This window comes from Cricetulus griseus (assembly GCF_003668045.3).
Source record: "Cricetulus griseus strain 17A/GY chromosome 1 unlocalized genomic scaffold, alternate assembly CriGri-PICRH-1.0 chr1_0, whole genome shotgun sequence".
Classification (NCBI taxonomy): domain Eukaryota; kingdom Metazoa; phylum Chordata; class Mammalia; order Rodentia; family Cricetidae; genus Cricetulus; species Cricetulus griseus.
This window is the reverse complement of record NW_023276806.1, coordinates 240868184-240880625: the sequence shown is the minus strand read 5'-3', so window position 1 is coordinate 240880625 and position 12442 is coordinate 240868184. Positions and strand designations below refer to the sequence as shown.

The window sequence follows — 12442 nt, the reverse complement described above, 5'->3', positions numbered from 1 at the left end:
TTAGATAATATCTCTTGAGGAAAGCTTTACTATAAATAACTACACATATAAATTTATACTATATAAAGTACATATATAAATTACTGCTTTCAATTTTTAAAGTTAAAATAAAATTATTACTTTCAATATTTTCTATGAACAGCAATCCAAAGATTTTACAAATTCAGATTCTATAATTAAAATCAATGCTGTCAGAACAGACTATTTAATATTATTTAATTAAAAACAGTTATATATATAGAATGAAAAACATACATTGATTGTTAAGTATATTTTGCAGCTGATTTGTGATTTAATTTTTTATAGAACCTTTAAAATACTGATCAAATTCATCAAAATTAAATTTTCTAGTTGTTTATAATTACATAATTGTTATCCAAATGAATGATAAATTTTATTCCAACAGTTACATTTATTAAACTAACATCAAATAAGTTCTAAGGTCCTTATTAAGTTGAAATCATATTCTTACATTAACGAGCCAACTATCAGCTATTTCTTAATTGATAAAATACAAAAGGATTCCTTTGAATTTACATATTTTACCTCTCTTTTATGGCCTAGAGAATGCTACTAGGCTTCATGAATAAATATGTCTATTTCATCACATTAAAGAGATATACTGCAAAGAAGCATATGACTATAAAAGTGTAAGATGTGTATTCACAAAATCTACTGAAATTGCTGATGCCTAATACTTTACAATTACCTACATCATATGTCTCTCTATATAAAATAAGAAAAATACTGAAATTAAAATGTTATGGAAGTATGACTTTTCCAGAAAAATAACTATATACAAGATGTATGACATTAGTTTTGCTATAAAAAATCATTTGTCCTATAATATATATATATATATATATATATATATATATATATTGAAAGAAATGTAAAAACCACAACAAGATGGGTTAGGATTTGGATCCTGTGCCTCTTGCCTCTTATCCTAGCACTTTGGAAAGAGAAAACAAGAGATATAGTTTAAATAGCAAGATCAACAAACAGGAGACAGCAACCTGCTCTTTCAAAATTGATTAACAAATTGAGGGGAGGAGAAGGGAAAGGATTCTCCTAGGGGGCTATCATGGTTCAGAGCTATGGAGAATCCTGACTCCTCTGGAGCACACCTTTGGCCTTTGATTTGCATGATTTGTAAAGGGAACTTTTTTTGTAAATGTGTTCTCATTGACTTCTTAAGTGATTCTGTGCACTCCCATTTTTCCCCTTTCTTTGGCAGATACTCAACTCTAGAGGAACTTCCTGTAATTCAGTGACCATATTCACCCAGTCTCAGGACATTTCCTGAATGAAAATAGTAATTATGGATCTGGCATAATGAAGCAGGCGCCTTGCTGAGCAGGCACCCTTCTCTTTAGGTATGGCTCCAGATTTAGTGGAGAGACTGGACTGAACTCAAAGAGCATTTTGAAAATGTACTCTATTGAAGAGTGTATACTCAGAAGATCTCTGTGGATATTCATACCTATTAAAAATCAATATGCAATTATTGGAAAGGACCTTCCCCAAGCCAGACATTTTCTTCCGGATGGAGAATTAGATACACTCATTTGCTATTACTATGAAGTAAATTCAGACTGAAGGATGACAGAAAACCACTAATACTGCCACAAATTTTATATTAGTCAAAGACAAATGCTAGCATACCTCCTAAAGTGTTAGTAAATACTATAATTTGTTTCTGAAATTAATAAGAAAATGTATACACATTCCCACAGTGAAAAAAAATTATTTCCATGGATGATTTTAGTTTTTCACATGTATTAAATAATCTTGGAAATTAAGATTCATAAATCTTAATTTATACATTAATGGGGTTATGGAAAATGGCTTAATTAGAGGAAAGTTAAGAAAGATATTTTTGAAAAATATGAATATTAATGACAACTGTGTGATGTTGTTGTCATCCTGACTAAAATTGCATACTGGTGGTTCTAAGTGGAACTGGAGGTCTTGTTCATCGTGGTTACAATGAGGGTCACATGCTGGAAAGAATAGGTAGGTAAAGAAGAAAAGTTGACAAGTGTGTTTATTCTGAGAGGTTCACCGGTATAGGTCACCATCTGCAAGATATAGCTTTATCCAATTTTAAATATCTTACTGCTTCTCTCGGGCCTCAGCAGGGCTTTTGCCTTCTTATTTTGGCTCCCACTCTCATGAAGGGCCTTGAACCAGTCTCGAAGTCTGTTTGCCACTTCTCTGAATTCCAGGTCACTGCAGACTAAAGAAAGAGAAATAATGTAGGTAGTCAATAATAACAAAAATTAGTGGGATATGGGATAGTTTCCTCCTGAAAGATTCCACTTCCCAGTCGCCCTCGTGAACTGCAGAAGTGGTTTCTGCTCCTGGAAGTGGCTGTTCCTCGTCTTTCTCTATACGCATTCTGACCATCCACACACTTGGGTGACAAAATGCTCCCTCACTGTGAAGAAACATGGTCCCGCCTAAAGTCAGACCAAGTTTCCCTTTCTTTCCACCTTTTGTCTTTCTACAGCTACGTTTTAATTAATCTAACACATGGTGCTGAACCTGGAAGGGTTCTGGAAACTTTGCCCCTAGCAGGCAGCTCTGAGACTAAATCGGGGGTCCCCATGGCCCTTCATGTCAATCAGTTTGTCTCAGGAAGTCTTTTCTTTGCACAATCTATCTCTGACCTTTTCTTTCACCTTACTCTCTTGCCTCTACAGTATGACCTAGGTGGGAGGACAAGCTGCAGTCACACAGGCAACCTGAGACAAGGTAACCTGTTGGGCCTGATTCAGAGGCTCTCTAGTTAGATCTCTAGGAAGCTCTCTGGAGCTGTCTTCTGTAAGGTCCATTCAGACAAAGGCCCAGGAGTCTTTCTGTTGGCTATGACACTACTCATTCAACTGAAAGCTCTGAGAATATTGCATTGTCCCTGCAGCTCTTTACCCCTGGAACTGTCCATTAGGTTGGAGACATCCCTTTATTAATTGGTGTGTTCAGTCATTTTGAGACATAGGAGATGCTCTACATAACTGGTCAAAAAGTCTAAGAACTTTTACCCCAAAACTCTCAGAACCTTTCATTGGCCGGACACTCTTAGGTCTGGAGTCCACTGGAGCTCCATAATTGAAATATCCACTGCTGGCACAAATTTGCACCTTAAACAAGTGGTTCTCAACCTTCCTAATGCTATGACTCCTAATGTAGTTCTTCACATTGTGGTAACCTGCAACCATAAATTTTGCTGCTACTTCATAACTGCAATTTTGTTCCTGCTATAAATTGTAATTACAATACCTGATATGCACGGTATCTGATATGCAACTCCTGTGAAAAAGTCATTTGACCCCCAGAAAGTATCGTGGCCCATAGGTTGAGAATCACTGATCTAAACAGATTCATTTATTCCTGAAATGACTGTCCCTGAATGGCTAGTAACTTAGAATGTTCTAGATTGTTCTAGTGATGTGCCTGTTGAGAAGAAAGGAAGACAGCTACTGCCTCTGAGATTATTTTTAAATTATGAATTAAAAATAATTTCTTGTGTGAGAATAAATTTTGGAATTATATGATCTTTTTAAGTAGCTTGAAATTTACTATATGATCTAGGAATATAGATATAACAATTTGATGCAAACAAAAATATGTATTAATTCATGACTTTAAACATTATGGCTATTTAAGGTAATAGTCCCACCTATTAAAATTTTACCTTCTCAAGAAATTTTGTTTTATCCAAGATACTCTATTTATATTGTTCATTAAATAATAACTGGTATTGTTAATATTTGAAACAAGTATACAAAGTTCATCATCTGCAAACAAGGAATATCTGCACACAGAAGTTTTAGTTGAGAGAATCTGGCTAAAAATGACCTTCATCAGGTCAGGTATTGGTGGTACACACCTTTAATCAAATATTTTACTAAGTTAAAACCAGTTACGGTCAGGCTGAAAATTAATTACAGAAATAAGACCTTACCTAGCCACCTGTATGCTTCTTGTATACTTAAGGCAAGTAACTAAAACAGACAGACAGACCTCTAATGCTTCAGAGACCTGCAGAATATGGCATTTAAATTGTTATCTTTAAAGTTTATAATATCAGACAGACTGCCAGATCCTGACAGTGACCCAAAGTCTCCAAAGAAGATTATGAGGCACCCCAGTTCCCGTACCTCAACCAGTGAGCGAGATGCTCAGATGTGATACCTCCGCCTCCCAGGACCTGGCAGAAACTGTGGACAAAGCTGCTGGACACTGGAAAATTGATTGTACCCCCTTTGCCTAGACAAAACAAGGTCAGTCTTTTCCATGTCCCTCTTACACAGAGAGAGAAAAAAAAAAACCTCTCACCTTTTAGGCCTGGCAAAGATTGCTGTTCTTTGAGTCATCTGCTTCCAGGAGTAATGGAGAAACTTGGGTGTGGCTAACTGTATATGGACTGGTTTTTAACTGGCGTCTGTCACTTTTTAGTAGATTCTGATAGAATATACCCTTCTCAGATCTCTAAAATATTAATGGTTGTCAACTTGGCAGCATCAGACAGTCAGATCCACTATAGACTATAGACAGCATGTTAGCTGATAAAATAGTGACTATCTACTGTTCAGGCACAAGCTCAGAGTTTTTAGGTTTATTTTGGTTGTCATCTAAGTACAAACTTAAAGGCCTTTTCATCAGGCCAAAGGCACCTCTGTCCAATCCATACCTGGCTCTCTGGACAGAAGAAAAATGTACATGCTTGTAGCCCAAATCTGTAGTTTTTGCTAGGACTCAAAGTTATAAATATGTTCCTGCTGTTTGAACAGATATCCAGATATCTGCTTTTTCTGCACTGTGGGCTTCAGTAAATAAGTTTTAAACTCTGTTCCTAGTTTAAACATGTCTTAAACAGGTTTCTGCTTCCGGCAGACATCTGAGTATCAGTTGCTGACTACAGGCTGTTCTAAGTAGACTGCGAGCCCTGGACTTGCTGTGGATGTGAAACAGTCCAGCTGATGTGGATACCCCCTGTCTCTGCAACAGAGTCTGCCAAAAGCCGCTGATGGATTCCCCATTGCCTAAATTCTTTTTTTTTTTTTTTTTTGCTTTTGACTATCATTTCAACCTTCTGGGGTCCCTAACTTTGTCCCAAAGTCAACAGGAAGTAGCATGGGAAAGAATTCACTGCCCATTTTCCCTGGTTAAAATGCTAATTCAGAAGGAACTCCCTTACATGGGGATGCCAATATCTCTCATTCCCTGATGGGGGCACTAGAGAGACAGTAATTCCATGATTAGAATTTCCAAAAAAGAAACTGGGGGAATGAAATGACCAGCCCCCCATTTCAGCAGCCATGACAGTAACACGTGCTTGCTATGACCTTGCCTTGGTCACTAGAGGTTAGGTACCTGCCTCGTGGCAAGGAACCAATCAGAAGTTAGCTGGTGGTGCTATGCTTTATGGCTCCTGGTGTGCTTTACAGACAAGTGCACAGCAATGACTCACAGAGCATAGCAACCACCCTGGGAGGGCCTTTGGGCCATAACAACCAATTGGCCAATCAACAGAGGACAAGCCCTCCAAGCCTGGAAGCACACCAATCCTGAGCCTGTGCATACCCCTAGACACTCCCCTTACACTGACCTACAAGATCACTCTGCAGCCAGTTCCAGGTGTCTTTGCGAGCCATCTGCCATGGCGGGTGGGTGAAAGACCCGAGCTAACTTGGGGTTAGCTTGTTAAAAAAAAAAAAAACAATAAAGCCTCATGCAGTTTGCATCAAGCTCTTGAATCTGCCTGGTGATTGGGGTGACCGAGGTCGTGGCCTGGGATCCCGGATACCTGAGTTTTTCTGGGGGTCTAACACAGCCAACATCAATTTAATGGAAAGAAACAAATCAATCCCACTAAAATAAGGAACAAGACAAGGGCACCCTTTCCCTCTATACCTATTCAATACAGTGTTAGCTAGAGCAACAAGACAACTGGAGGAGATGAAGAGAATGCAAATAGAAAGGGAGGAAGTCAAAATACCTTTATTTGCAGATGATGTGATTGAATACATAGGGACCCTAAAAATTCATCCAACAAACTCCTATAGTTCTTGGCAAAGTCCCTGGTACAAAGTTAATACACAAAAATCAGTAGCCTTCCTACACACAAATGACATTGTCTTCAAAAGACATTAGAGAAACAATTCCTTCACAACAGCCTCAAAAGAATTATAAAATAACTTGAGGTGACACTATAAAGGAAGTGAAAGACTTATATAATAAAATTTTAAGACTATGAAAATAGAAATTGATGAAGGTACCAGTATACTAAAAGTGGTCATCCTACCAAAGGCAATCTACAGACTCAATGCAATCCTCATCAAATTAACACAGTACTTCATAGATCCTTAAAGGGAAATCTTCAGCTTCATGTGGAAATACATGCACTGAGGATAGTTAATGCATTGCTGAGGGATAGAAGAACTGGTAGTTATCACAATCCTGACCTCAAATTGTCCTACAGAGAGATAGTAATAAAACCAGCATGGCATTGACATAAAAACAGACACATTGAACAATTGAATCAATTGATGACTCAGATTTAAATCCACATACACAAAGACACCTGATTTTTATAAAAGAAGCTAGAAATGCACACTGGGAAAAAATTGTTTTTTTAAATGACGTGTTGGGACCCAGCCCCCACGGGTGTCTCTGTGAGTTGTTTTCCAACATAACCACAGGTACCTCCTGTTTTTCTAAGCCTTTGCCCATTAACATCCTGTTATGAACCTTTCTTGTTATTGAAACATTGTGCCTTGCCCCCATCCCCTTATTGCTTCCTTGGCCATTGGTGGGGGTTGTGGTTTCCTCGTTTATGATGGGGCTTGGGAATGCATTCTGCTAGCTGGTGGTGTTTTTCCATCTCCTCTTGTATATAAACTGCTGGCTGAAATAAACCAATGGCATTTGCTTCTATCAAATGACCCGAATTGTGTCCTTCTTAATCCACATACTCTCACCTGATCTGGTTCTTTGGACACTGGTGCTGGTGCCAGTGACAATTGGAGGTCCCATGAGATTCAGGAAAGGAGAGTCATTGTGGCCAGAGAAAGATTGTGACCACAAGACAAGGGGGAGTGCATTGGGGCTGACAGTGCTGAATTGTAAGCAAGTAGAGCTACTGTAGGCAAGTGACTGTCAGAATGAGGATTTCAAGTTCCTCATTACTTTTACAGTTATTGAAACAGCAAGACACAGACATTAAAATAAAACCAGTTCACAATTTTATCAGGTAGAAAGGACTAGTTCCTGGTTTTTGACAACTGGGGCATTAAACATTCCAGATTGGGAACAAGTAAAGAGTGATTTACAAAATACTCTTCAGAAGGAAGGGTCTGATGGAGTGCCTATGTCAGTCTTTTCCTTATGGAGATTACTCAAGGATGCTGTCTTGAGAAAGAATGTTGAGGTTAAGGAACATATGTCAGAGATAGGGAAAACCTTTGCAACCACACAAGGTGAAGTTTCTCCTCAATCTCTTACTAAGGGATCTGAGTCCAGTGTTAAGCAGGATAAGGATGAGGATCATTTTGAGCAAGAAAATGAATCAAAAGAGGAAATTAAAGATTTACAAAAGCAGTTAAGGGAGATGGGAATGAAGGAAAAACTTAAGAGCCTAAAGAGTAAACGTTGCCCACTGCCTGCATCTGAACCCCCTGCTTATGAGGATTATACTACTTGTGTCCCTGATCCTACTGCTTCATCTCACAGAGTGGTAGTTTTTGGGAAGTCATTGGGTTTCCCTGTTATAGAAGTCCCTGATCCTAATAATCCATGACAGGTGATGCAGCAGCATGTACCCCTTATCTTTAAGGAGTTTAAATAATTGAAAGACGCTGTCTGCAGTTATGGCCCTTTGGCTCCATTCACAAAAGCTGTGAAGGAGTCCTTCTGAGCACTTAATCTTACCTGAGTGATTGGCAACAGCTTGCTTGAGCAATGCTTAATGGAGGAGATTATTTGTTATGACGAGGGGAATTTCAGGAGGCATGCATCACCATGGCCAAAATGAATGCACAGGCAGGTTTTCCTCAAAGAAATGTTGATATGCTTACTGGAGCTGGTGCTTATGATAATCTGCCAGCACAAAAAGCATATGACCTGGCTGTTTATGCACAAATTGCTACCGTTGCATTTAGGGCCTGGAAGGCTTTGCCTAACAAAGCTGCTGGGGACCAATTGACCAAGGTCCTACAACGACCCTCTGTGCCTTTTCGAGATTTTTGTAGATCGCCTGTTACAGCTGGTAGGCAGGATTTTTGGCTCAGTAGAAACTGCCATGCCTGTTGCAAAACAAATAGCCTTTGAGAATGCTAATAAATATTGCAAGGAAGCTCTTTCACCTCATCACCAGAAGTCTATTAATGATTTTATTAGGATTTGTAAAGATATTGATGGGAATCATGCTTTGGGACAAATTGTAGCTGTTGCTATACAGAAAAGTAATAAAAATAACAAAGGTTGTTTTTAATGCAGTCAGTCCGGCCATTTCAGAAAAGAATGTCCCAAGAACAAAGCTAGGCCTATCCCAGGTCTCTGCCCAAAGTGCTGCAAGGGCCAGCTTTGGGACAATGACTGTAGATTGAAGATGGAAATCAATGGCAACCTAATCTCTCAGCAGGGAAACAGCTGAAGGGCCCTGCTCTGGGGCCCCCAAACCAGAGTGTATGGAGCAATGAATGATGTTACCAACCACATTCTATTCATTCCACAAAACAACCCTTACATGTTAGAGACCTACCAAAGGGAACACCAGGAAGTAGAGAATTGGTCCTCCAGAGCAGTGCTGTCACTTCAAATGGGGCCCCAAGCCTTAGGCATGGGAGTTTGGGGCCCTACAATGATGTTATATGTAGAAGGAAAACCCATTAAGGGTATTCTAGATTCAGGAGCAGATACTTCTGTTATTTCCAGGACTCATTGGCCAAACAATTGGGCATCGATTCAACCTTCATCTATTTTTCATGGGAAAGGAACCTCTACTGCTCCTTGGAAAAGTAGTTGGATATTACATTAGAAGGATAAAGAGGGTCATAAAGGGACATTTTAAACCTTTGTTTTAAACCACTTGCCTATTAATCTTTGGATCATGATATCCTGCTGGGTATAGGCGCTATTTTGACTATTTGTCCTGTAGACCTCAAGATGAATAGAATGGGGTAAAAACCAAGAACTGGACTTGGAAGGTATAATCAGGTTTGCACATCATGCCTTAATGCTGAGGATCAGGTTATGCAACTACCAGAAAAAATGTATAGGTCTGGGAAATACAAATTTATCCTAAGGGCCGCTGTTGCACAGCCTGGTATTCTACCTATTCTCATTACCTGGATATCTGATGAGCCAGTATGGGTTAAAAAAATGGCCCCACTCTAAGGAAAAAATCTAGGCTGCCCATGCCTTGGTTCATGAATAAGTAGCTGCAGGGAATATTGTTCACTCCACCTCCCCTTGGAATACTCCCATTTTTGTGAACTGCCTTGACTCTGGCCTTACAATTGTTTCCTAAAGAACCCCTTAATTTTATACTGATAATGTTTATGTTGCTCAAATTATTAAGCCTCTTGAAACTTCTGTGTATGTTGCACCAGTTTCCAAGGTGAGTTCTTGTCTTTTGTTGGTGCAATCCTTGCTTTGGCAGAGACGGTGCTCACTTTTTGTTGCCCATATCAGGGGGCATTCTGGACTCTCTGGACCCTTGGCAGAGGGCAATGCATTGGCAGATTCTTTAACACAATAGGTTTTCATAACCCGAGATTCCAGTTCATATGATAGGGCCTAGCAGTTACATAATAAGTATCATATTAATGCCCAATCATAAAATTTCATACTTGATACACCAAAGATCAAGCATTACAAATTGCTATTCAATGTCTTGAATGCACACCTTTTATTCATTCTCCTTCAGTGGGGATAAATCTCTGAGTTTTGATACCCAATGATGTTTGGCAAATAGATGTTGCCCTTATAAATTCCTTTGGGAAATTAATTTTTTTTCATGTTTCCATTGAAACATTTTCAGGAATGATATTTGCTTCCACCCACAGCAGTAAAAACCTTAGAGATGTTGAGGCTCATTGCTTAGCTGCCTTTGCTTATATAAATGTTCCTAAATGTGTTAAAACAAATAATGGGCCTGTCTATACTAATTATGGATTTCAAGGCAATCTGAATGTATTATAAAAAACCCTACATTTAATAATAGATTAACAGTAAATATTAAATATATTTTAATTATTAATATGTATAAAAATAAAGAAGGAATGGAACTACATCATCTGACAATGAGAAAGAGTGTAAAATATCTTTAAAATCCTGTTATGTTCACCTTATAGAAATGTAAATACTAAGAATTCTTTGATAGACTAGAGTGGAAGAACATTTACTAAAAGATAAAGTAATTAAATATTAGCAATCTTGAACATTTTGAATTAATGTCTACTTCACCTTTGATTTTCAAGTTACATAGCAATAAGTATTGTCTAAAAATATTCTACACACTAATCTGTAACACAATAAATTCTTGACTAGAACTAAAATATGCTATTCAATTCAGCAAAAGTATTACCATATTTTGAAAGTACAAGAAAATTATATTTTTTAGAGGCTGCTACCACAAATATTTTTCCTCCTGTTATAAAAGGTATATTACGACTGCATCCTACTAATGCTCTTCTACTCCTTTTTAAATCTTAAAGTAGACTTTTTCATACAATCATACAATCTATTCTGATCATGTTTTTAACTTCTTCATCTGCTCCCAGATCCTTCCCATCTATCCAATTCTCTGCTTTCTTTCTCTCTCTCTTGTAAACCAAACATGCAAATAAAAAATATATGAACCATTCATAATAGAACAAAACAAACAGAGGAAAATGAAAACAAAAACAAACAGAAGCATTTACACATGTAGAGACAACAATTACACAGAAAACTCGTAAAAACATAAAATTAGAAACCACAAGACCAGTAAGGAAAACAATAACAAAGCAAAACATAAACAAAAACAAAAAGTAGCCAAAGCATCCTAAAAGAAAACCAAAAATCTCCCAAATACCATTGAGTTCATCTTAAGTTGGCCATCTTTTCTATCTAAAATTATCCAAAGACACTGTAATGTACAACAATGTACTTAGAAAAAAAACATGTTTTCTGATTTTATATCTATCTATAAAACCTAATTCAAAATAATAGAACAGAAAATTGTTTCAACTTTCTGAGATTCATGTAACCAGAAAAGTCAATGAGTAGAATAAGGTAAAAAGAAATTTTTACACATTTAACATCTACAAATACCACTTCCTCTATAAATTTTTCTGAGGAAATTCATGGGAAACCTGATTAAATGGAGATAAATCTTAGAATTAGGAAAGATAAGACAAATGAGAAAAAATGTATAAGAGCAGTGAAGGAATGTGGAAAAGGCAATCCTCAGGAATTGACATGCTAGCTGCTGAGACAGAGAACAGTAGGACCCAGGCATTGCACAAAAGTGAGAGCCATCTCTAAATTTAGTGCAGATAATAGAAATGCCATTTTTATTCATGAATTTCACTTGTTGATGCTTAATGATGCAATAAACTACCCTTTATCTTTATGGACATATTTACCCAATGCCCTGCTATGTTTCCTTTGTATCCTTGAAAAACAAGAATGCAGAAGAAAGTTGAAAAGTTACACAGTAGAGGACATTTTCTATGTTTGCATGCCTGTTATTCCCTCTGAACATGAAAGGTGTGCTTTCAGTTAGAATCAGAAAAATGGCATGGCAAAGGCCTATTTAACCATTCACCTTTTTTTCTTTGACCATGTTGCATACCTTTGTTAGTATTAGCAACATGATGTATACTTAAAAACATCTTTTAAAATCTAAAAATAATGTATCTAACTCACAACCCCTACCTTATTATGTAAAGAGGTTCATTATTAAGTGTCTAGGCCCTGCTCCAAAAGATAGGAAAGACTTAGATCCCCATGGAAGGCCTCACCCTCCCTGGGGAGCAGAAAGGGGTTGAGATGGGGTTTGGTAGGGGGCAGGGGAGGAGGGGAGTGAGAGGGAACTGAGATTGACATGTAAAAGAAGCTTGTTTCTAATTTAAATAAAAATAAATGAAGTTCATTACCAAATTATAGCTTTTAGTTTTTTAAAAAGCTAAGAAACAGAAGAGTACTTTTAATGCCATCCAGTTTGTACGAGATGAAAAGATAATAACCTTTTTATATTTGTGAATAAACATCAAAAAATACTAACACATTACCAACCCTGTCTTTGGTTGGTTGCACAGCTGCATGTAAAGACACAAAAGAGTTTGTTCACATTTTACACCTTTACAAGTCAAACAGGTTAGTGCATTGCCTAGCATAAGCAAACATTAAAAGATTTTAATGAATTTTCTTTTATAATTTGATTTGG

At 37.5% G+C, this 12442-nt stretch overlaps 1 protein-coding gene across 4 annotated transcripts in view; it reads right to left on the bottom strand.

Annotated features, from left to right (window-relative positions):
* Spock3 (SPARC (osteonectin), cwcv and kazal like domains proteoglycan 3) overlaps positions 1 to 12442 on the bottom strand; it is a 377611-nt gene that overhangs the window by 18871 nt on the left and 346298 nt on the right. For 3 of the 4 annotated variants that reach the window (XM_035451289.1, XM_035451290.1, XM_035451288.1), the window contains one exon: positions 2123 to 2242. The exons of the other annotated variant lie outside the window; for it this stretch is intronic. In XM_035451289.1, coding sequence (XP_035307180.1) covers positions 2123 to 2242 — 120 coding nt within the window. The remainder of the gene's footprint in view (positions 1 to 2122; positions 2243 to 12442) is intronic. 4 annotated transcript variants of the gene reach the window in all.